General features: G+C 36.0%; 1 protein-coding gene across 2 annotated transcripts in view; it reads right to left on the minus strand.

Moving 5' to 3' along the window:
- The window catches only part of EIF5B (eukaryotic translation initiation factor 5B), a 99,255-nt gene that overhangs the window by 12,942 nt on the left and 62,251 nt on the right, over nt 1-24,062 (minus strand). For both annotated transcript variants that reach the window (XM_041756215.1, XM_041756214.1), the window contains exons 11-14: nt 15,844-15,951; nt 15,548-15,658; nt 12,735-12,802; nt 12,044-12,185 (exon numbers count right to left, since the gene is read on the minus strand). In XM_041756215.1, coding sequence (XP_041612149.1) covers nt 12,044-12,185; nt 12,735-12,802; nt 15,548-15,658; nt 15,844-15,951 — 429 coding nt within the window. The remainder of the gene's footprint in view (nt 1-12,043; nt 12,186-12,734; nt 12,803-15,547; nt 15,659-15,843; nt 15,952-24,062) is intronic.

Consider the following 24,062-nt stretch of genomic DNA (forward strand, 5'->3'; position numbering starts at 1 on the left):
TTAGACAAGAAAAAATATCTGAAATCAACAATCTAAGATTCTACCTTAAGAAGTTAGAAGAAGACATGACAACTAAAACAGAAAGAAAGAAAAATGATGAAATTAACACTGGAAATCAAGGAGATAAAAAACAATGAGCTGGTTCTTGGAAACAAATTTCTATACTAATTAGAGAAAAATAAAAACTAAAATAACCTGTACTTGTTTAAAGAGATTCTATGCAGATCTGGTTCCTGGTGAATTCTACCAAACATTTTATCATTTATACACACACACACACACACACACACACACACACACACACACACACAAACTCTTTCAGAAAATGAAGGAGGAAATATTTCTCAATTCATCTTACAAGGCAACATTACTCTGATATCAAAATCAGACAAAAGACACTACAGGAAAGGAAAATTATATAGCAAAATCATTCATGAATATGGACACAAAAATCATCAGCAACAACTTATCAAATCAAACCTGGCAATATATGAAAGGGATACATCATGACCAAGTAGGTTTATTCTAGTGATGTAAGGTTGGTTTAACATTTAAAAATAGTGCTGGAACAACTGAGTATCACCCACATGCAAAAAAACAATCTTGACACAACACAGGTCTTCCATGTAACAAAAATTAACTCAGAATAATCACAGACCTAAATGTAACATACAAAACTCTAAAACTCCTACAAAACACAGAAGAAAATGTGATGGTCTTGACTCTTTAGATACTACACTAAAGGCATGATCCATGAAAGAAAGATAAGCTAAACTTTATTAAAATTAAAAACTTCTGTGAAACAGAGAGTGAGTCTAGAAAGTGAAATAAGCCGCCAGACTGGGAGAAAACATGTGCAAAAGTCATCTGATAAAGAAACTGTTTCCAAAATATATTAACTCTTAAAACTCAAAAGTAAGAAAAAGAATCCAATTTAAAAATGTGCCAATGGGACGGACGCCTGGTTGGCTCAGCAGTTTGGCACCTGCCTTCAGCCCAGGACATGATCCTGGAGACCTGGGATCGAGTGCCATGTCAGGCTCCCTCCATGGAGCCTGCTTCTCCTTCTGCCTGTGTCTCTGCCTCTCTCTCTCTGTCTCTCCTGAATGAATGAATGAATGAATAAATAAATAAATAAATAAATAAATAAATAAATAAATAAATAAATAAATAAATAAATAAATAAATAAATAAATAAATAAGGGATCCCTGGGTGGCGCAGCGGTTTGGCGCCTGCCTTTGGCCCAGGGCGTGATCCTGGAGACCCGGGATCGAGTCCCACGTCGGGCTCTCGGTGCATGGAGCCTGCTTCTCCCTCTGCCTGTGTCTCTGCCTCTCTCTCTCTGTATGACTATCATAAATAAATAATAAAAAAATTAAAAAAAAAAACTTTTAAATAAATAAATAAATCTTTTTAAAAAATGTACCAATGAATTTGACACCTCAGAAATGGCAAATAAGCACGTGAAAAGACATTCCACATCTCAAGAGAACATCTTCAGGAAACATATTAAAACAACAATGAATACCACAATATACCTATTAGATGTAGTCCAAAACACAATACCAAATGCTGGTCAAGATGTAGAGCAACAGGAATTCTTATTCGTTGCTGGTAGGCTTGCAATTACACTTACAACCACTTGAGAAAAGTTCAGCAGTTTCTTGCAAAACTAAACATGCTTACCATACAATCCACCATCACACTCCTGGGTATTTACCCAGAGGAGCTAAAAAACATGTCCATGCACAAATCCGCACCTCTGTAAACAGAGGTTTACAGCAGCTTCAATACTAACTGCCAAACTTGCAAGCAACCAAGATGCCCTTCAATGGATGAATCAATAAAACTGTAGTGCATCCAGACAATGGAATTATTAAACAAAATGAATGAGCTAAAAGTAAAAAAAAAAAAAAAAAAAAAAGAGCCATGAAGCCATGAAAACACATAGAGGAAAGTTTAATTCCTATTTTTAAGTGAAAGAAGGTGATCTGATAAACCTTATTCCAGAACGCTGTACAATCCCAACTATATGACACTCTGGAAAAGGCAAAACTATGCAGATAGTAAAAAGATCAAGGATCTTTAGGGGGGACTGGGAGGTGGGAGAACAAACAGCAGAGCAGTAAGATTTTCAAGGTCGTGATAATACTTTATGACACCAAAATGATGGATACAGGTCATTATACATTTGTCTAAACCCATAGAATGTACAACACCAAGAAGTAAACTATGGACTTTGGTTGATTATAAGTCAATGAATTTTCATCAATTATAACATATCACACCCTGGTATGGGAGGGAGTGTACAGAAAATGGGGGAGACTGTTTCTGGGGGAGGAAAGGTATGTGGGAATGTATGTACCTTCTCTTCAAAATTGCTGTAAATGTTAAATGGCTCTAAAAATAATAATAATAAAGTCTTGATAATAAAAAGTAAAGTCCCCTCAAAACAGCAACATTAGTTCATCTTATGGAAGAGGAAAAGCCACATAAATATCTCAAGAGATGGAGAAGAGCCATCTGACAAAAATCAAAACTCATGACTTAAAAAAACCACAAATAGCACTTTAAATAACCTACGGCTGACATTATATATAACTGGTGGAAGACCAAGGACTTCCCCCAAGATGGAGCAGAAAGCAAAGTGTCTGTCATTATTTCTCTTCAACATTGTTCTAGAAGTTAGAGCAGTAAGGAAGGGGAAAATTTACAGAGCACACACATGAAGGGAAAAAATAAAATAGCTATTTGCAGATAATATAATTGTATAGATGGAAAATCCCACATGATCTACAAAAGAAGCTAGTAGGCCTAATCAGTGAATTTAATAAGATCACAAAATTAAAAATGAATACATAAAACTCAAATATGTTCCTATATAAATTTAAAACTAGAAATTTAAAATTTTAAAATGGTATTTACAATAGCACCAAAACCATGGCATACTATGAGATAAATTTAGAAAAATATGTCTAACACATGGACACCAAATATCACCAAAAGAAAATAATTAAGTAAATGTAGAAATATCATGTTCACTTATCAGAGGACTCAATTTTGATAAAATGTCAGTTCTTACAGAATTCATCTACAATTCAAATCAAAATTCTAGAAGGCTTTCTGTAAAAACTAAGAGGAAGATCCCAAACTTTATATGAAAATTCAAGGACCCTAAAATAACCAAAACAATTTTGAGAAACAAAAAGTTAAATGACCACTATCTGCTTCCAAGACATTACTATAAAACTATAATAATCAAGATAGGGTAGTAGTGGCATAAGGTCAGTGGGAGAGAGAAGATAAATACCAAAAAGGGACATATATTATATGCATGGCTTAATTAATTTTCAACAAAGATTCAAAAATAATTCAATGGAGAACTTCTGGTCCAAGATGACAAGATATAGGAAGACAATGAACTCACCACCTCAATGGATACACCAAATCTAACCTATTTACAGAGCAATTCATCCTGAAGAACTAAGAGCTGACTAAACAGCTTCTACAAACAAAGACCACATGGAGAACGGCAAAACAGACCAAGACACTAAACAAAGAGAACCCCCATCCACAACACTGCGAACTGCTGAATGGAGGGACAGTATTGAGGGACTGTGAGCAGGTTTGTCTACCCTGAGGTACAGAAAAAAAAAAAAAAAAACAAAAAAAAACTATGGCTTGAAAGGACAATTAGAACATAAATCAGTTCTAGAACCTTGCCTAACAGCAGAGGGAACTGCTGAAACCCTCTCCCAGTAATGTCAAGAGGAACTGTCTAGTGCCAGTCTACATTCCCCTCCACCCTGACAGCACAAACAGAGGCATGGTCCAGGCATTCTAGCTGGCCTAACACCTCAATGAGCCCAGAATCCCTAGCCCACACTAGCCCAAGCCATCCCATCAAGGTAGTTACAGTGCAATGCATACCAGGACATGCTTGGCCAGCCCACACTACAGTTCCAGCAGTCTTGTCAAGGTGACACAAACAAAACACCCTAGAACACTCCAAGACCACACCACCTCAGATCCAGACAACTTGCCAGGGCACCTCTGGTATAGAGCATCTCAGAATCCGGTAACATGCTCCCACCCCATATCAGCTTAGACTCCAGACAAATCGCCAGAGAACTTCTTGCACAGAATACCCAAGAACACCCTTGCCCACACCCACCTTGGCTTCAGCCACCCTACTGGGGTGCCCCCACATGGGGAGCCGTGGAAGACCCCTAGCTTGCTTGTACTTCAGGTTCAGCTGTACTCCCTGGGTGCCGTTAGTGCAGGACTGTCCCAGCCTGTGCCCACTCAGTTTCAGCTGTCCCATCAGAGTACTCTCTGCAGAGAGCCCCAGAATCCTGTGTCTAACATCCACTTCAGCTCTGTGATGCTAGGGTACCCTCTGAAAAGATAGTCCTGGGACACCCTAGCTTTCACCCATTTCACCTCCAGTTGTGCTGTCCTCTGGGTGGAGAACTGCAGGAATACCTAGCTTGAATGCACTTCAGTTCTGATTATCATACCGGGGTAGCCCCAACATGGGAGTATGCCAAGACCCACAGCTCATGAACACCACAGTTCTAGCCAGCCACCCAAATTCAATAAGCACAGGAACCCGTACACAAGATCATTCCCTCTAGTTAAGGAAAATAGCTGTTCCACCTAATTCATACAAACAGAGGAAGAAATCAAAACAAAATGACAAATGAATATATGCCAAACAAAAGAACGAGACAAAAACCTCAGAAAGAATTAAATGAAATGGAGGTGAGCAATATGCCTGATAAAGAATTCCAATTAATGGTAATGAAGATGCTAACCGTACTGGAGAGAACCATGAATGAACTCAGAACTTCAAAAAAGACATAGAAAACATTTTTTAAAAAATCAGAGTTGAAAAATATAATAACTAGAATGAAAATACAATAGAAGGGCACCTTGATGGCTCAGCTGGTTAGCCATATGCCTTTGGCTCAGGTCACTATACCAGAGCCCTAGGACTGAGTCCTGCATCAGGCTCCCTACTCAGCAAGGGGTCTGCTTTTCCCTCTCCCTCTGCCCCTCCCCCCTGCTGTGTGCATAGTCTCTCTCCCTCTCAAATAAATAAATATTTTAAAAAATACATTAGAGAGAATCAACAGATTTAAGGATGCATAAGAATTATTTAGTGATCTAGAAAACAGGGAAATGGAAAGCACCAAAACTGAACAGAAAAATACAAAGAATTAAAAAATGAGGATAGATAAGAGATCTATCTACTATCAGGCAAACAAACATTCTCTTTATAGAGATCCCATAAGGAGAGGACAGAAAGGGACAGAAAACTTACTTCAGGAAGTAATACCTGAAAACTTCCCTAGCCCTTAGAAGGAAACAAACATCCAGGTCCAGGAAGCACGCAAAGTTCCAAACAAGATGACCCCAAGGTGGTCCATATTGTAACACATAGTTAATATATAAAAGATGAAAAAGAAGGAGTTTTAAAAGCAACAAAAGAAACAACTAGTTATATGCAAAAGAATCTTATAAGGCTACTACTATCAGCTGATTTTTCAGCAGAAATTTGCAGGCCACAAAGGAGCAGAAAAGAACTACAACCAAGAACATTATACCCAGCAAGATCATTCAGAATTGAAGGACAGAGTTTCCCAGACAGGGGTGCCTGGGTGGCTAGGCTGGTTAAGTGCTGGTTAAGCATCTCTCTTTGGCTCAGGTCAAGATCTCAGGGTCCTGGGATCCAGCCCCATGTTGGGCTCCTTGCTTCTCCCTCTGCCCTCCTGCCATCATGCTTGCACTCTTTCTCTGTAGTTAAATAAAATCTTAAAAAGAAAAAAAAAGTTTTCCAGGCAAATGAAAAGTTAAAGGACTTCTTCACCACTATACCAGCCTTACAAGAAATGCCAAAGAGATTTCTGTAGGTGGAAAAGAAAAGGCGGGCAGCCCCGGTGGCTTGGCGGTTTAGTGCCACCTTCAGCCCGGGGTGTGATCCTGGAGACCCGGGATCGAATCCCATGTCGGGCTGCCAGCATGGACCCTGCTTCTCTCTCTCTGTCTCTGTCTCTCTCTCTCAAATAAAATAAAAATGAAGTTCTTCTGGACTATGTTCAAATGAGTGTGACCACCAAGTTAATATAGACTACTATATACTTTGGATGTTATAGATGAAATTCATGGTAACAACAAACCAAAACCGTAATAGACATACAAAAGAGCTCCAATTGTGACACTAAAGAAAACCATTAATCACAAAAAAAAAGAACAAGAGAAGAAAGGAAAAGAGAACTACAAAAACAACCAGAAAGCAATTGACAAAATGGCAATAAGTACATACCTATTCATAATTACTTTAAATGTAAATGGTCTGAATGCTCCTTTCAAAAAAACAAAGGGTGACACAATGGTTAAGAAAATAGAACCCATTTATTTGCTGCTTACCAGAAACCCACCTTAGCCCTAAAAACACATGCAGAGTGAAAGAGAAGGGAAAGAAAAAGCTATACAACGTGAATGGAAGTGGAAATGAAAACAACAACAACAACAAAACAAAACGCGGGGCAGCAATGCTTAAATCAGACAAAAGACTTTAAAACAAAGACTACTGGGGCGCCTGGGTGGCTCAGTGGTTAAGTGTCTGCCTTTGTAAAACTCTGCACGTGGTTCTAGGGACCTGGGATTGAGTATCACATTGGGCTTCCTGTGGGGAGCCTGCTCTTCCCTCTGCCTATGTCTCTCATGAATAACTAAATCTTAAAAAAAAAAAAAAAAAAAAACCACACACACACACAAAGATTTTTACAAGAGACAAAGAATGGCGCTACATAATAAAGAAATCAATCCAATAAGATGATACTACAACTGTAAATACTTACGCACCTAAAAGAGCATCTAAATACATAAAGCCATTATTAACAGACATAAAGGGAAAAACTGCAAGTAATACAAGAATAGTAAGGGGCTTTAATACCCCATTTATCTCTATGGATAGATCATCCAGGTATAAAAAAAAAAATCAATAAAAATAAAGTGTAATGACACATCTGACCAAATGGACTTAACAGTACATGCCGTGAAACAAAAGACTACATTCTTTTCAAGTGCACATGAACATTCTTCATGATAAAAACTCAAGGAAAGATCATTAGGTCACAAAACAAGTTTCAATAAACTTAAGAATGAAATCACATCAATCCTTTCCAACCAAAACAGAATAAAAAAATAAATAAATGACAAGGGAAAAACCGGAAAAAACGTGAGGGCTAAACAACATGGTACTGAACAACCAGTGGGTCAATGAAGTATTCAAAGAGGAAATTTAAAAAAACACCTTGAGACAAATAAAAATGAAAATACAACAATCCAAAATCTTTGTGATACAGTGAAAACAGTTATAAGAAAAAACTCATAGCAATTCAGGCTTATCTCAAGAAAGAAAAATCTCAAAAAAACAATCTAACCTTATACTTAAAGGGACTGGGGGAAGACAACAACAACAAAAAAGCCTAAAGTTAGTAAAAGGAAGAGAATAATACATTCAGAGAATAAATAAATGAAAAAGACTATAAAAACAATAGATCAGTGGAACCAAGAGATAGTTTTTTGGAAAGAAACAAAAATTAATAAACCTTTAGACTCTTTGAGAAAAAAAGAGGACTCAAAATCAGAAACAAGTAACTGACACCACAGAAATACAAAGGACCATGAAACTGTTACATAAAAATAATATGCAGGGGCAATTGGATGACTTAATCCATTAAGCATCTGCCTTCAGCTCAGGTCACGATCCCCGAATCCTGGGATCAAGGCCCCTGCTTAGTGGAGAGTCTACTTCTCCCTCTGCCCCTCCCCCTGCTGGTGCTCGCTCGCGCTCTCTCTCTCTCTCTCAAATCTTCAAAAAAAATTATATACCAACAACTTTAACAACTTAGAAGAAATGAATAAACCAGAAAATCAATAAAACAAAACCCAAACAGACCAGTTACCAGTAACAAAATTGAACCAATAATCAAAACAATCCCAACACACAAAAGTCTAGGACTTCTGAAACCAAATGGCTTCACAGGTGAATTCTACCTAACATTTATTTTATTCTTTAAAGATTTTATTTATTTATTTATTCATGAGAGACACAAAGAGAGAGAGGCAGAGACACAGGCAGAGGGTGAAGCAGGCTCCATACAGGGAGCCCGATGTGGGACTCGATCCTGGGTCTCCAGGATCACGCCCTGGGCCAAACGCAGGTGCTAAACCGCTAAGCTACCCAGAGATCCCTCTACCTAACATTTAAAGAATAGTTAATACCAATTTTCCTCTTGTATTATTCCAAAAACAGATAAGGAAGGATAATTTCCAAATACATTCCATGATGCCAGTATTAACCGAATTCCAAAACAAGACAAAGACACTACCAAAAAAAACAAAAAAACAAAAAAAAAGAAAGAAAACTACAGGCTAATGCCTCTGATGAACACAGATGCAAAAGTCCTCAACAAAATATTAGCAAGCCAAATTCAACAATACATTGAAAATGATCATTCACCACAATCAAGTGGGATTTATTCTGGGGATGCAAAGATGGTTCAATATCCAAAATCAGTCAAGGTGATGCACCACATGAACAAAATAAAGGACAAAAGTCATAAAATCATCTCAACAGGTTCAGAAAATGCATCTGACAAACACCAACATCTGTTCATGATAAAAACTCAACAAAGTGGGTTTAGAGGGAACATACCTCAACATGATAAAGGCCATATATAACAAACCCACAGCTAACATCATACTCAATGGTGAAAAACTGAAAGCTTTTCCTCTAAGATCAGGAACAGAGCAAGAATGTCCATTCTTGCCACTTTTATTCAATATAACACAGGAAGTCCCAATAGTAGCAGACACACAAGAAATAAAAGGCACCCAAATTGGTAAGAAAGGGATAAAACCATCACTGTTAGTGCACGACAGGATAATATACAGAGATTCTGCTAAAAAAAAATTATTAGAATGCATGAATTCAGTAAAGTTGGGGAATACAAAATTAACATACAAAAATCTCTTGCATTTCTATACACTAATAAATAAGTAGGAGAAAGGCAAGAAAATCATCCCATTTACAGTTGTACCAGAAAGAATAAAAAGTATCTAGGAACAAATTTAACCCAGAAGGTGAAAAACTGGTACTCTGAAAACTCTAGGACACTTGTAACGGGAAAATGACACAAACAAATGGAAAGATATACCACACTCATGGATGGAAGAATACTGTTATAATGTTCATTCTACCCAAAGCAATTTACAGATTCAATGCAATCCCTATCAAAGTACCAATAGCAAAAAAAAAAAAAAAAATTAAAAAAAAAAAAAGTACCAATAGCAATTTTCACAGAACTGCAACCAATAATCCTAAAAATGTGTACAGAATCAGAAAGGCTCCAAATAGCTAAAGCATTCTTGGAAAAACAAAACAAAACAAAACAAAAAACAAAGCTGGAGTTAGCACAATCTTGGATTTCAAGCAATGTTACAAAACTACAGCAATGAAAACAGTGATATTGGCACAAAAAACAGACACAATTCAACGGAACGGAGAGCCCAGAAATAAACCAATGCTTATAGGGTCTATCTATTACAAAGGAGAAAGGAATATACAATGGGGAAAAGACAGTCTCTTAAATAAATCATGCTAGGAAATCTGGACAACTACATGTAAAAGAGTAAAACTGAACCACTTTCTAACATCATACACAAAATAAACTCAAAATGTAATAAAGACCTAAACGTAAGACCTGAAACCATAAAACTCCTAGAAAAGAACACAGTAATTTCTCTGACATTGACTATAGCAATATTTTTCGTTTCCTTTTTTTGTTTTTAAGATTCATTTATTTATTTATTTGAAACAGAGTGAGCATGAGCAGGAGGGGCAGAGGGGCACAGAGCCTGATGTGGGGCTCAATTTCACAACCCTGAAATCACAACCTAGGCTGAAACCAAAAGTCAGACACCCAAGTGTCTCCAAAGGCAAGGTAAACAGAAATAAACCATTGGGACTACACCAAAATAAAAACGTTTTGTAAAGTGATGGAAACCCATCAACAAAACAAAAACACAATCTACTGAATGACAGAAGATATCTGCAAAGGATATATCCAATAAAGAGTTAATATCAGGCATATATAAAGAACATATACACAGCAACACCGCAAAACACAAATGATCCAAATAAAACAATGGGCAGAGAACCTAGACATTTCTCCAAAGACACAGAGATGGCTAACGGACACATGAAAAGATGCTCAATGTCACTAATCATCAGGGAAATAAAACCACAATGAAACGTCACCTTATTATAAAGTCAGAGTGGCTAGTTTAAAAAAGACAATAAATAATAAGTGTTGGTGAGGATGTGCAGGAAAGGGAACTCTGGTGCACTTATTGGTGGGAATGTAAATTGGTACAACCAATCAATGTGAAAAACAGTATGGAGACTCCTCAAAATATTAAAAATAGAAATACCATCATGATCGAGTAATCCCACTACTAGATATTTATCTAAAGAAAATGAAAACATTAATTAAAAGAGAAGACGCACCCCTATGTTTATTGCATCATTATTTACAATAGCCAGGATATGGAAGCAACCTAAGTGATCACTGATAGTTAAATGGATAAAGATGTGGTACATATGTGTACACACACACACACACACACACACACACACTCTGGAGTATTACTCAGCCATAAAAATGAATGAGAGCTTGTCATTTACAATACTGATAGACCCAGAGGATATTATGCTAAGTGAAATTAGCCTGACAGAGAAAGACAAATACTATATGATTTCACTAATAAGGTGGAATTAAAAAGAAAACAAAACTAAAACAAGCAAACAAGTAGAAACAGTTCATAAGCAGAACAAAGTGGTGGTTATCACATTTCTACCATGCACAAAAATTAACTGAAAATACCACAGACTTAATTGTTAAATATCTAGAAACACTGAAAATTTTTTCATAAATTGGGGTGGTTAAAGATTACTTACAGAGAATCTAAAAAGCACAAATTATAAAAAAAATTTCTCATACACTGGACTTCACCAAAATTAGAAATCTGTGCTTTTCAAAACACATCACTAAGAAAATGAAAACCCAAGTCCTTGACTACAAGTATGTACCCACAATACAAACCACTGACAAAGGACTTATATCAACAATAAAGAACTCTTAAATTCAATAGTAAGACAACAATCCAGTAAAAATAATGAGATTTTAAAATAGTTACTTCACAAAGAGTGGTAAATGCATGAAAAGATTTTTGAGGCCATTAGGCATCAAAGAAATGCAAATTAAACCACAATAAAATTTAGTATTACACACTTATTACACTTGCTGTATGTAAAACAGATGTTGCCAAGAATGTGCAGAATTGAAATCTTAAAATATAAAATCGTATAAACTCTTTGAGAAAATGTCATTTTCTCATTAAATAGAACATATACAACTTACTTGAACCACCAACTTTCTTTTTAAATATTTACTCAAAGTAAGTAAATTTCAACCCAAAGATGTGTAGGAATGTTGATAGCTGCTTTGTTAATAACCTAAAGTAGAATCAACCCACAATTTCTTCAGTGTGTAGTATTAATCAAGATGATGAACTATCACTCATCAGTGAAAAGGAACCAACAATGGTATATGCAACACGGATAAATATAAAATAACAAGAGTAGAAGAAAATGCCAGGCCCAAAAGAGTACACACTACATAATTTCATTATTATGAAAATATAAAGCAGACAAAATTAGTCTATAGTAATAGACTATAGTTCTTGGAGTTGAAAAGGGGGTAGGCTTACTAATAAGGAACATGAATGAACATTCTGGGAATATGGAGATGATCTATATTCTGATGGTGGTGGTTATATGTATGTATAAAATACATTGAACTTAGCCTGAGTACATATTCTTATATGAAAGTTATACTATGACACATTTGTTTAATCACAAAAATTTAAGAAGCATGTATTCACATTTAATTCTTCAGGGGGGCTTACCTTATTGAGTGCAACAATGAAGGGACATTTTTTAGATTTCAGAAGATTAATAGATTCAATTGTCTGGGGCTCCAAACCATGCATAATGTCAACAACTAAAATAGCAATATCACAAAGAGAACTTCCTCTGTTTCTCAGATTACTGTTGAAAAGAGGAAAAAATGCATAAATAGAAAATCTTGAAATTACTTTTACCTAAAGAAACAAGTAATTAATTTTTTGTAAAATCTGATTCAAAAAAGCAAAATGAAGTGCATGCATTAAAATTTAAAAGCTGTTAGTCCTTAACTTGTCAAATGCTTATCAGACAGTGAACTGACATCAGCTGGAATAAGTTAGTTCCAGAAGTTACTCCATTATTTCTGCAAATTGTACTGGCCAAGTTTTTTGTGCTAAGGAATATAGCCAAGAGACAACAGAATAAGTTCCACATATAATGGGTTTCACAGAAGACAGACCAAGTATTTATTAGGACTTAGTCTTTCAAAAGAGAAAAGATATCCATAAAAAACAAGTATCCAAATAAATTACTACTTATTCAGTAAGGCACATATAATGATTGGTAGTTTAGACTACAGATTTTAAAATACTACCCTAAAATTAAGTAATCAGACTTTCTCACTCACTGAACTTTAAGACTTAATGGTTTCTAGCAGTCTGCTTGATGACAAATAACCCAAGTTGCTCTTACCTGAAAGACTCATGCCCAGGAGTATCAATAATGAGCATTCCTGGAATTCGTACGTTCTCTCTATCAAACTAGGAAAGATGGGGAAAAGTGGAGAGCTTAATTAAGGAAGTCAAAACAATGGCAATTTCTTTATAAAAACAATTATTCTGCCATGGAAACTGAAAAACATCACCACTTCCTTCTCTAAATAAATGGTTTTCAACAGTCAGTGAATCAACTAGCAAAGCACAACAGTCAATATTTTCATTAATCAAAAGGAGTTTGCAGGGGGGGGAATATGAAATGAGAAAACATTCTCTTTGTTAAAGTCATAAAACCATGGTATATCCCAATTTTGAGATTATCAATAAGTAACAAATGACAGCAGCCATGCAGGAGTGCTTATCTATAAAAAGGTGACAGGTGGGCAGCCCCCGTGGCTTAGCAGTTTAGCGCCACCTTCAGCCCAGGGCGTGATCCTGGAGACCCGGGATCGAGTCCAAGGTCAGGCTCCCTGCATGGAGCCTGCTTCTCCCTCTGCCTGTGTTTCTCTCTCTCTCTCTCTCTCTCTCTCTCTCTCTCTGTCTGTCTCCAATAAATAAATAAAATCTTAAAAAAAAATAAAATAAAAGGTGACAAGCAAGAAGAAATTCTGACTACCTGAAAAATATATCTGGTCCAACTTTAAACCAATTCTAACTTTGAAAAATATCTCAAAGTATGTTTTAAAGAAAATTTGCTACATCAACCTAAAATATTAAAGAAAGACTGCTTTATTTAAATAACATCATAAGCATTTGATTTTCTGGACAAAGTTCTTTAATGAATGGAAAAAAAATTATAATATGCCCAATAATGACTTTCTCTTTTAACCTAAAGAGTGGTATTGACCAACAAAATTCTTACACACTTTTTTTTTTACTTGCTTATCTATACTTTTTCTCAATCTTCAAATGGTTTTTCAAAATCTTATCTCCTGATCTAGGTCAAAATGATTCAAATGTAAAACATCTCATATTTGTATTCTGATGATCTTAAATCAACATTCACTGATCACTGTAATTACTTCCACTTCAGTGTCTGGAATACAAACAATATAATTCTCATATAAAAGTTATCCTGAAAACTTTAATACAGACCTAAAGTAACACCAGATTTCAAATTCTGGCAAGCGGCAGAAAAAGCTGATATAAAATCCCCAATGACTAACTCATAGAAATACCAGATAAATTATAAATTTAGAAGATAAATTTTAAATTGTGAATTTGAAAAACTAATTCAAGAAAACTGTCCTAAAATAAAGATTTTTAAACATACTGAAATGGAACTGGAAAATTTCCATATAATTGGAAAAATAATCCAAAACAATCAAAGCCAAGATGCAGAAAGACCACACTACTTCTAAAAGATGAAAACCAACTTATGATCAAACTTGATAGGCAATATTTTATGTGAGAAGAAACTAGAGTAACAGTTAAGACATTTAAGGAAAGAAAACGTGAATAAGGGTTTTCTATGTAGCCAACTGACTTTCCAGGAAGAAAGCCACAAAGTAACTATGGGATATTCAAAAACTCAAAGAATATTACTCCTCTTCTTCTTTCCATAGGAATCTACCAGAAAACAAGCTTCATAAAACATAATCTCAAACAAAAAAACAAAACCCTCCACAAATTAGAGACAAACTTGTAGACCCTTTCTCTTAAAATAATTAAAAACAAAGAAAGAAGAGGGAGGCATTAGTATGTAATAATTTATGCTCTGGGTGTCAGTTAACTGTTTTGTTACTTCTCAGTTCCAAACTTGCTTATTTCACCTGCTCTGTGATAATGGAACTAGGGAAGTTTTACAAGGCTCAGTTCCAAGCCTAGAGGCAAGTTATGTATAAGATGAGCCTAAAATATCCTGCTCCATCAAACAGCATGGATGCAACCAAAGACTACTAAAACTGAATCAAAAAAGACTCAGGAGTCAATCCCTGGACAAAGAGGAGACTATCTCACCAGATGAATAAGTGAATTAAAACAGTAAGTATGTTTAAACCCAGGAGCTTATAATAAGACAAAACCAAACCACTCTTTATTTTAAAGCTGGTAAATAAAAGTAGAGGATCAGGCATTTATTCTACCTTCACTATACATACTGTCCTGAGTAACCAAACAATAGACTAAGTAGTTTCTCTGTAGATATAATTCAATAAATAAATATGGATGATGGGCTTGCAACCTCTAACACATTAAAAGGTAGAGATACTTTAAAAGCTCCTCCTAAGTAGAAGAAGAGTGTTTTGATTGGAAAGGGACATAATAGAGGTCTTCTGAGGTAAAGGCCAAGGTTCTATCTCCTAACATAGGTGACCATAAAAGTGTTTGCTTTATGACTCATTAAGCTTTACCTTAAGCTTATAGGATTTTCTTTATTGTGTTATATTTTGGATAATTAAACTGAGTATCTTCAACGTAGAAAACATTAGAGAGATAAAGAAAATACAATCAATTTGATAGAAGAAAAAAGGGTGGAGGAAGAAAAGTTTTTCAACATGGAAATCTACAGTAAAAGTGTTAAAACATGCAGGGGTACAATATACTCTAACTTCAAAATAGCAATTGCCTTTGGGAGCAAGAGGAAAGGAAATGAAAAGTGAGGGCTCCTATAACATCTAATGTTTTTTGTTAAAAAAAAAACCTAAAGGAAAATCCAACAAAGTGGCACAAGTGTTAATTATGAATAGGAAACATATGGATCTTTATAATATTCTTTATTTTCTACATCTGAAATAATTTATTCCTTTATTTCTGTTAGAGATTAAAACACACCAAATAGAGTATACTTACATTTTTAATCATCTTAGTCTGTTCATTAATAGCTTCAAGGGGAACATTGGTGGCCCCAATTTGTTGAGTAATACCACCTGCTTCACCATCTTGTACATGTGTGTGACGAAGCTAGGATAAGACAGCAGATTGAGAATTGTATTTCAAAATATAAAAAGCAGCAAAAGCATTAAGAAAGTAGCAACCTATTTAATGTAAAAGAACTACCTGTATGTGCTTTGGTTTCTATTAGTTTTTTACAAGGTATAATTCACTTAACTTAAAAAGTTATATCGAGGCTAACAATACTTTCTTACTTTATCTAGAATTTTTGTCTTCCCTGTGTCCACATGTCCAAGTACACAAATAACAGGAGCTCTTAGCTTTTCTGTATTTACATTTTTACTATGTTCAAGTCGCCGTTTCTAGGAATGAAAAAAAAAAAATCACAAAATTATTATTTCAAACCCTATCATTACTGTTCTTTAAACTATGTTGGTCTTAGCAAGGGGATACCACAACCTTCATCCAAGTTCTTCGTTTATTTAACTACACATAATTATTGCATTTCACTTACAACATAAACTTTTCAATTTAATTCCCATAACAGTACCTCTGGACAAAGAAAAACCTGTTTAAATAAATTTCAGGGCAACACTGTCAAATATGAGTAGAAATAATGTAAAATTTTGGCTCCGACACTCTGAACACTTTTATACATTTCTTATTTAATAGAATACAAGAAAATTTATCTTATATTCAATTCAGTAAACATACAGTACTCACTCTAGCTTACGTGGGGGTTTACATAAAAGGTGATATATTTTTGCATTCAAACAATTTCATTAGAACTTCAAAACTATAAAATATCTTAAAGCAATTTATTTTTAAACTTTATCCATCCACTGTACAAACCCGATAAAACCTTTCAATTGAGAGGGTTGATTTCATCTTCAGCCTAAGATGTCCAACGGTATTTCCTACCTTCCTAAGATACCACTCATTAGGCATGAGAACCATGTCCTTGCATCACAATGTATTTCTCTTGTAGCATTTACCTAGATACTTCAGCTTTCAAAGAACCAAACAAAAACACACATGACAGCAGCTCTTTGAAATGCCAACTTTCATGTACAGTAAAGCTGGCATTCAAATGAGTGAGATAAGACTTTCATCAAAATTATGAAGTATAAAAAATATGAAATAATTTACAAAACATTTTCCATCTAAAAACCATTTTTGTAAAAGTTCTTTATTTTCATTTCTATCACTTAACACTGGATATTTCTATAGAAAATAGAATGAAAAAAGATTTTGGAATGTCAAAAATCAGATGCATTTACTAACAAGGAATACTACACAAGAGTTTTATACTCTCTCTGACTCAAATGCAAACATCATAACTTTAGTTAGAATTTGATATGGTTTACCTTTTTCTCCCACATTTGGTATAGCATTAAAATTTTCTGGAGGACAGTGCAGTATAGACTTTAACTCAAAAATTATATCTATAAGTATTTGTCCTGAAGCAATGACATAAGCATAGAGAAATACACAAACACAACAGTGTTTGTTCACTGCAGCATTGTCTGTAACAGCAAAAATTAATAAGCACTTAATCATCTGTAGCTAGGGATTTCTTAATGAGTGTTTCCTCAATCCCAGGGCTGAACCCTATCTGGTTGCATAGAATCACTTACAGGGATGCCTGGGTGGCTCAGCAGTTGAGCATCTGCCTTTGGCTGAGGGCGTGATCCCGGATTCCCGCGTTTGAGTCCCACATCAGGCTCCTTGCATGGAGCCTGCTTCTCCCTCTGCCTGTGTCTCTCTCTCTCATGAATAAATAAATAAAATCCACCCGCCCCCCCGCCAAAAAAAAACCTTAGAAATTCCTATCAGCAATGGAGATTCTTAGGACATCTGGTACAGATTTTAGAAAATTATATGTAGAAATGTTTTGGAACCATGAAATTTATTATAGACTTAATTTTATCTCTTCCAAATTCATACATCCAATCCCTAACTACCAATGCGACTGCATTTAGAGACAGGCCCTTTAAGAAGTAATTAAAGTTAAATGGGTAGTCTTAATCCAATAAAACAGGTATCCTTACAAGAGAAGAAACAAGAAAAATCTCTCTCTGCACATGCTCAGAGTAAAGACCATATCACTCAGTGAGAAGGCATCCATCTACAAACCAAGAAGAGAGCTTTCACCAGGAAAAAACCCTGCTGGCCCTTTCATCTTGAATTTTTAGCCTCAAGAGTGCTCAGAATAAAATCTCTATTGTTGAAGGCACCTAGTCCAAGAAGATCAAAAAGATAGAAACCTTTCACTAGTTTGACGAAGGAAGCAAAGAAAAAAAAAAGAGACACAAATCACGAAAATCAGAGTCAAAAGACACGACTACTAACTTTACACAAAGGATTATAAAAGGATAACATAAACAACTTTACGCTTACAACTTAGATAAAACACAATAGTGAAAAAGGCAAAAATTACTGAGAACGACTCAAGATGAAAAAGAAAATATGACAAAAAGGTAAAAACATAACATGTAAAGAAAACTGAATCAGAAATCTAGTCGTGGGGCACCAGGGTAGCTCAGGGGTTGAGCACCTGCCTTTGGCTCAGGTTGTGATCACTGGTTCCTGGGATCCAGTCCTGCATCAGGCTACCCACAGGGAGTCTGCTTCACCCTCTGCCCATGTATCTGCCTCTCTCTCTGTGTCTCATGAATAAATAAATAAAATCTTAAAAAAAAAAAAAAGTCTTCCCAAAGAAAAACTTTTTGTTAGTAAATTTTGCCAAACACTTAAAACAGGAAAAACAATCTTTCACAAACTCTTGCAGAAAAGAGGAAGAAGGAACACATCCTGACTAATCCTAGGAAGCTAATTTTAAACTGACACCAAAGCCAGACAAATCGTACGAAAAGAAACCTACTAATTAACATCCCTCATGGGTAGAGATCACAATAACGTCAACAAAATATTACAAACCAAATCCAGTAACATATTAAAGAGGATTATATACCAGGATCAAGTGGGATTTATTCTAGGAATGCAAGGATGGGCTTAAATTTGTAAAACAATATAATACATCATATATTAATACAAAAAAGAAAAAAGAATCTCAATAAACATAGAAAAGGTGCCCATCTCCACTCATGATATGAACTTTTAACAAATTAGGAAAAGGGAAGATCCTCAAACTGATAAAGGGCACTACCAAAAATTTAATGAGAAGATCCTAAGGTTGCATCATAGTTAATGATGAAAATCTGAATGCTTTCCCCACAAAGACTAAAAACAAGGCAAGTATTGCTCTCACCACTTCTATTCAATAATGTATTGTTCTAGCTAGTGAAATCAGGCAAGAAAAAGTACAATGAGACTGGAAGAATTAAAACTGTCCTTGATGGAGAAGATGCCACTGATATAGGAAATACTAAGGAATTCACAAAAAATTATTAGAAAAACTATTTCAATACAGTTACAGAACATGGGATTTATAAAATTCAACTGTATTTCTTTATACTAGAAATGAAAAAAAATTTAAAAACTGTGAACCTAGAGAGGAGGCAAGATGGCTGAAGAGTAAGGATCTAAGTTTCATCTGGTCCACCAAATTTAGCTAGATAACTTTCAAACCATCCTGAACATCTATAAATTCAACCTGAGATGTAAAAAAAGAACAGCTGGAATGCTACAGAAAGAAAAAAAGTGATTCCTTCTTACAAGGTAGGAGTGTGGAGAAAAGCGGAAGGGGAGCCTTTATAATATAAGCTGGCTGCAGGACAGCCATACAGTGCACAATCAGGACCTTTAGAAATTTGTTCCCAAGTCTTCCTGCCTGAAAAATGCTCAGTAGTGAAAGAGAGCAGAATCGCAGGAGGGGCAGTGAAGTCTCAATATTCCCAGAGACACAGAATGAACGAAGGTGCCAGGGAGAAAGCTCAACTTGTACCATAAACCATAAACTGAGGTCAGATGGTGGGACTGATGTTGTCCTAAGTCCCAGTAAAGGACTGGAACACAGCAACCCTCCACGGGCACCTAGGAGAGGCAGAGCAGATGCACACTCCAGTGGGTGAGCGCTCTCTGCCCCAGGGTCTGGCAGCAGACAGAAGTGGGCTATCGACGTTCCCTCTAGGAGAGGCAGAGCTGGGAAGCGCACAAGATGGCAATGCCTCTCCCAGAACTCTCCAAATTGTAGGAATCAGTGCCCACAAGCTTTCCAAGGAGGATCTGAGCCAGTGTGCGCTAAGAGACTGCTGGCTGGAGATCTGTCAACCGCCAGCTTTTTTTCTTTCACCCTGGAGAGGCACGGCTTCTAGAGAACAAAGGTCTCACAGGATAAACAGCTCAGGAGGAGCCCAGCTACCTGGCAAGGGGTGGGGCATCTCTGCCCAGGCACAGACACTTAAGAATTAGCATAGCAGGCCCATCCCCCAAAAGAACAGCTGGAAGAACAGGGGAATAGCAAGTCTACTGATCAAGCAGCACTGGGAAACTCCAGGACTGAGGGAAAATAGTATTATACAGATTTCAAGGTTTTTTTCCTTATAATTCACTTATCTTTCAGGTTAAAAATTTCCAATATTTTCTTTTTTCCTGTCTTAACTATAATATTTTATCAATTCTTCCCTTTTAAGTTTTTTCCTTTTTGACATTCATGTCATAGATACATCCTTCATTTTTGGCTTCCTTTCAATGTATTCAATTTAATCTTTGTAGATATAAAAGTTTTGGGGTTTTATTGTGTTTCGCTTTATAATTTCAGAATTTAGTACTTTCTAAAATATGGAACAAAATACATTCAAAACCAAGTAGATCACCTTCTTGGCCCACTTGAGACTATATTCTCTCCCCCACCACTTCCTTCCCCACCTTTATAAATTTTTACTTTTTTTGTTTGTTTTTCACTTTCATGGCCTTTTTGTTTTCTGGTCCTTGACCTCTTTGGAATTGTCTAGGGTGTATTTTACTTAGGTCGTGGCTGATGTTCTTGACTCTGCCCACTCCTACAGCCATTCTGTACTGAACAAAATGACTAGAAGGAAGAATTCACCACAAAAGAAAGAACCAGAAGTAATAGTCTCTGCCACAGATCTAATGGATATGGATTTAAGTAAAATGTCAGAGATACAATTCAGGATTACAATTATAAAATTATTGGTGGCTCTGGAAAATGCATGACTCTAGAGATTCTCTTACTACAGAACTGAGATCTAATCAGACCAAAATTAAAAATACTTTAACTGAAATTCAGTCTAACCTGGATACTCTAGGGATGCCTGCGTATCTCAGTGATTGAGTATCTACCTTCAGCTCAGGGCATGATTCTGGGGCCAGGATCAAGTCCCAAATCGGGCTCCTTGCAGGGAGCCTGCTTCTCCCTCTGGCTATATCTCTGCCTCTCTCTGTGTGTCTCTTATGAATAAATAAAATCTTAAAAAAAAATTTTTTTTTAATAAAAATAAAAAACCTGGATGCTCTAACAGCCAAAGTTAATGAAATAAAAGAGAGAGTGAGTGACATAGAAGACAAACTGATGGAAAGGAAGGATGCTGAGGAAAAAGGGAAAAACAATTAAGAGCCCATGAGGAGAGATTCTGGAAAATAAGTGACAGTCTGAGAAGGAATAATATTCGTCTTCTTGGATTCCAGAGTATGGAGAGAGAGGTCCACAAAGTGTATTTGAACAAATCACAGCTAAGAACTTCCCTAATCTGAGGAAGAAAAGAGGCATTCGTATCTAAGAGATACAGAAGACCCCCTCGACACACAAAATCAACAAAAACTGACCAACACCATGACATATAATAGTGAAGCTTGCAAATTTCAGAAATAAAGAGAAAATCCTAAAAGCAGCTCGAGACAAGATTTCTAACTTATATGGGGAGAAATATCAGATTAACAGCAGACCTATCCACAGAGACCTGGCAGGCCAGAAAGGGCTAGCATGATATATTCAGCGTACTAAACAATAAAAACATGCAGCCAAGAATACTTTATATAGAAAGGCTGTCATTCAGAATAAAAGGAGAGATAGGGAGCTTCCAGGATAGACAGAAACTGAAAGAGTATGTGATCACCAAACAAGCTCTGCAAGAAATATTAAGGGGGACCCTATAAGTGAAGGAGGAAGGCCAAGGAAACAATGTGCAAAAACAGAGGCTGTATAAGTAATACTATGAATTCATATCTTTCAAATTCATATCTAAATTCATATCTTTCAATAGTTACTCTGAACTTAAATGGGCTAAATGATCCAAACAAAAAACACAGGGTATTAGACTGGATAAAAAAGTAAGACCCATCCAAATGCTGTCTACAAGAGACTAATTTTAGACCTAAGGACACATACAGACAGAAAATGAAGGGGTAGAGAACCATTTATCATTCAAATGGCTTTCAAAAGAAAGCTGGGGTAGCAATCCTCAGATTAGATAAATTAGATTGTAAACCAAATACTGTAATAAGAGATGAAGAGGGACACTGTAGCATACTAAACGGGTCTATCCAACAAGAAGACCTAAAAATGATGAATATTTATGCCCCTAATGTGGGAGCAGCCAAGTATATCAACCAACTAATAATGTTAAGAGATGCATAGATAATAATACATTAAGTAGGAAATTTCAACATGATACTCTAGGCAAAGGACAGAGCTTCTAAGCAGAACATCACCAAAGAAACAAGGGCTCTGAATGACACACTGGACCAAATGCATTTCACAGAACATTCCATCCTAATGCAACTGAATACACATTCTTCTCAAGTGCACAGGGAACTTTCTCCAGAATACACCATATACTGGGTCACAAAACAGGTCTCAACCAATACCAAAAGACTGGGATTATTCCCCACATATTTTCAGACCACAATGCTTCGAAACTAGAACTCAATCACAGGAAGAAATCTGGAATGAATTCAAACACTTAGGAGTTTAAAGAGCATCCTACTAAAAGATGAATAGATCAACCAGGAAATTAGAGAAGAATTAAAAAGATTCACGGAACTAATGAAAATGAAAGCACAACTGTTCAAAATCTTCGGGATACAGCAAAGGTAGTCATGTAAGAGAGAAATATATCTCAATACAAGCCTCCATCGAAAAACAGGAAAAATTTCAAATATACAAGCTAACCTTATACCTAAAGGACCTGTACAAAGAAGAGCAAACAAATTCTAAACCAAACAGAAGAAGAGAAATAATAAAGATTAGAGCATAACTCAATGAATTAGAGACCAAGAGAAATGTAGAACAGATCAATGAAAGCATCAGCTGGTCTCTGGATGAATTAATTAGATAAACCTCTAGCCAAATTTATTAAAAAGAAAAGAGAGGAACACCTGGGTGGCTCAGTGACAGAGTGTCTGCCTTCGGCTCAGGTCGTGATACTGGGTTCCTGGGATTGAGTCCCCCATCAGGCTTCCTACAAGGAGCCTGCTTCTCTCTCTGCCTATGTCTCTGCCTCTCTGTATCTCTCGTGAATAAATAAATAAAATATTAAAAAAGAAAAAAGAAAAAAGACTCAAAAGCATGAATGAAAGAGGAGTGATCACAACCAATGCCAAAGAAATACAAACAATTTTAAAAATGTATTATGAGCAACTATATGCCAACAAATTTGGCAATCTGGAAGAAACGGATGCATTCCTCAAAACCTACAAATTATCAAAACTGAAACAGGAAGAAATAGAAAATCTAAAGTGAGGAAACTGAAGCAATCATCAAAAACCTCCTAAGAAACAAAAGTCCAGGGCCAGATGTCTTCCCAGGGGGATTCTACCAAACATTTAAAGAAGAAATAATACCTATCCTACTAAAGCTATTTCAAAGGATAGAAATGGAAGGAATACTTCCAAGCTCATTCTATTGAGGCAGCCATTGCCTTGATCCCAAAACCAAAGACCTCACCAAAAAAGAGAATTACAAACCAGTATCCCTGATGAAAATGGATGCAAAAATTCTCACCAAGATACCAACCAATAGGATCCAACAGTACATTAAGATGACTATTCACCAAGACCAAGCGAGACGTATCTCTGGGATGCAAGGGTGGGTTCGACATTTGTAAAACAATCAGTGTGGTAGATCACATCAATAAAAGAAAACCATATGATCCTCTCAACAGATGCTTTCTCTAAAGCATCTGACAAAATACAGTATGCATTCCTGATTAAAATTCTTCAAAGTGTAAAGACAGAGGGAACATATCTCAAGATCATAAAACCATTTATGAAAAGCCCACAGTGAGTATCATTCTCAATGGGGAAAAACAGAGCTTTTCCCCTAAGGTCAGAAACATGACAGGGATGCCCACTCTCGCCACTGTTATTCAACATAGTACTAAAAAGTCCTAGCCTCAGCAATCAGACAACAGAAAGAAAGAAAAGGCATTCAAATGGGCAAAGAAGTCCTCAAACTCTCCCTCTTGCAGATGACATGATACTGTATATAGAAAACACAAAAGACTCTACCCAAAAATTGCTACAACTCATATAGCAATTTAGCAAGGTGGCA

Source organism: Vulpes lagopus, chromosome 5 (assembly GCF_018345385.1).
Source record: "Vulpes lagopus strain Blue_001 chromosome 5, ASM1834538v1, whole genome shotgun sequence".
NCBI classification, from domain to species: Eukaryota; Metazoa; Chordata; class Mammalia; order Carnivora; family Canidae; genus Vulpes; species Vulpes lagopus.